The 2,500-nt window shown below is 52.6% G+C and overlaps 1 protein-coding gene across 6 annotated transcripts in view; it reads left to right on the top strand.

Moving 5' to 3' along the window:
- arhgef28a (Rho guanine nucleotide exchange factor (GEF) 28a) overlaps window positions 1-2,500 on the top strand; it is a 77,076-nt gene that overhangs the window by 64,152 nt on the left and 10,424 nt on the right. For all 6 annotated transcript variants that reach the window (XM_031577130.2, XM_031577131.2, XM_031577129.2 and 3 more), the window contains 2 exons: window positions 322-369; window positions 1,571-2,110. In XM_031577130.2, the coding sequence (XP_031432990.1) occupies window positions 322-369; window positions 1,571-2,110 (588 nt within the window). The remainder of the gene's footprint in view (window positions 1-321; window positions 370-1,570; window positions 2,111-2,500) is intronic.

The following is a 2,500-nucleotide window of genomic DNA, read 5'->3' as shown; positions in this document are numbered from 1 at the left end:
TTTGATGTTTCCCTTTTACACTGCAGCAACGTTCTCCATCTTTGTGTTTAATGATGTTTTCTCATTTTCCCCTCTGTCTCTCTCTTTCTCTCACTGTCTCTGTGTGTGTGTCTCTCTTCTCTCTCTTCTCTCCCTCTCATTTTCTCTTCTCTCCTTCTCTCTCCCTCCCTTCTCCTGTTGCTCCCTCTCTCTAACTCTCTTTGCCCACATCTCTCTTTCCATCTCTCTGCCCCCCCCTCTATCTCTGCCCCTCTCTCTTTCCACCTCTCCATCTCTCTCTCTCTCCATCTTTCTATCTCTTCATCTCTCTCTCTGTCCCAGGTGTGTGAGGGTGTCCAGAGTCTGACCCAGTTACTCTATAGTCTGCAGGTGAGCTCATCAGGGTCTGTTGACTCAGGGTGTGTTGAGTGTGTGTGTGTGTGTGTGTATGTGTGTGTCCTTGTTATGTGTATATCTGCATACTTTTCTATGCATCATTTTGTATGTGCCTTTGTCTCTGTGTTAATATGTGTATATATGTGTATGTGTGTGTGCTGAAGGCTTATTAAGATATCTGTGTGCGTGTGTGTGTGTGTGTGTGTGTCTAAGTGTTTATGACTGTGTGTGTGTGTCTGTGTGTGTGTTTGTGTGTGTCTGTGTGTGTGTGTGTGTGCGCTTGTCTGATCATGTGTGTGTGTAATTACACCCGCTCCTCCTCCTGTCTCAGTCATAGGCTCTGAGTGGTGCTGATGGATGGTCATTACTCAGCCTGTGCCTGTGCGCGTGTGTGTGTCTGTCTGTCGGTGTGTGTGTGTGTGTGTGTGTGTGTTTCTTTGTGTGTGTGTGTGATTACTTAGCCTCTATGATGGGCTGAGGTTCAGGGATTAAACATTCTTTTTACATGCTGATTGTCTAAGAGCTCTGTGTGTGTGTGTGTGTGTGTGTGTGTGTGTGTGTACGTGTGTGTGTGTGTTTAGCACTTAGATAACGTATTAACTGAGGTCAAACGGCAAAATTCAAGGAGCTAACGGATCCTATGAAAGGCTTCCTCTCTCCAAGACACCTCAAGACACCGCACACCTCACACACACTTGGAACAATTATTTCATTCTTCACCTGTCTATTTGTCGTTCACACTCACTTCCGGGTTCACACACAAGCCGTTGCTAGGGAACACCCAGCAGCAGCACAAGGTCTCACCACAGGTCTCACCACAGGTCTCTGGGTTTAAGTAAGGAATGAAAGCTGCCTACCCAGGGACCCTAACCTGGTGCGCAGATGTAAACATGGCGGTAGGAGTGTACAAAGCTAGTCCGGGGATGAGAGACCAGAGGGAATGCTAGCTTCAAGCCCCCACGGCCGACCGGCTTTATGTGACTCAATGTAATTCAAAAGAAAGGAGAAGGTAGACAAGCGAAGGCAAGCGGTCCCTGACGTCATAGGTCATTCCAAAGAGTCCTTGACTAGGTAAAGTACGGGCACAAAAGGTGACAGTCACTCACCTAGCCGTAGGATTCATGAGACGGCTGGCAAAAACCCTCCGGTGTCTGTCCTCTGATTCTAGTAAAGATTATGTATGTCCTGTCTTTAGGCGGCGGTCACCATACAGGACAGCTGTTTCGAGATCCAGAGGCTCCTCCTCTCCTGCAGTCCCCGACCCTCTCCGGTGGGCCCCTGCCACCCCCGGCAGGGCTCGTCCTCGTCCTCGGCCTCATCGTCAGGGTGTCTCCGCGGTAACGCTCTGCAGGAGCAGGAGCGCCAGCGGGAGGCGGAGCGTCGTCGGGAGGAGCTGGCGGGTGTGGCCCGTCTCCAGACGCTGCTCACCCAGGAGAGGCAGCAGTGGGAGCGGGAGCGCAGCGCCCGACATCTCCAGCAGGAGGCGCAGGAGAGCCGGCTGGAGCTGCGCGAACAACAGTGCCACCTGGAGGCCGAGAGGCTGCAGCGGGAGCGCAGGGAGCTGGACGAGCAGCTGCAGGACTACCAGCACAGCCTGGAGAGGCTCAGAGAGGGACAGCGCAGCCTGGAGAGGGAGAGGACCCGAGTGGACACCCAGACTAGCCTGGTCCAGAGCTGGAGGCACAGCAGGCAGAGGAGCCTCCCAGGCATGGTCATACCACTGGACACCATACAGGTGTGTGTGTGTATGTGTATGTGTGTGTGTGTATGTGTGTGCGTGTGCGTGTGTGTGTGGTGATTAAACACCCAGAATAGGCTGCCGAAGAGCTAGAGGCACAGCAGGCATAGGAGCCTGCCCAGCATAGTCATACTGCTGGATGCCATACAGGTGAGTGTGTGTGTGTGTGTGTGTGCTTGCTTGCGAGCATGTGTGCGTGTGTGGTGACTCGACACCCAGAACAGGCTGCTTAAGAGCTGGAGGCACATTAGGCATAGGAGCCTGCCTGGCACAGTCATACTACTGGACACCATACAGGTGGTGGGGTAAGGGTTGGTGTGTGTGTGTGTGTGTGTGTGTGTGTGTATACGTGTGTGTGTGTGTGTGTGTGTGTGTGTGTGTGTGTAT

Source organism: Clupea harengus, chromosome 12, assembly GCF_900700415.2.
Source record: "Clupea harengus chromosome 12, Ch_v2.0.2, whole genome shotgun sequence".
Lineage (NCBI taxonomy): Eukaryota > Metazoa > Chordata > Actinopteri > Clupeiformes > Clupeidae > Clupea > Clupea harengus.
This window is presented reverse-complemented; position numbering and strand designations above follow the sequence as displayed.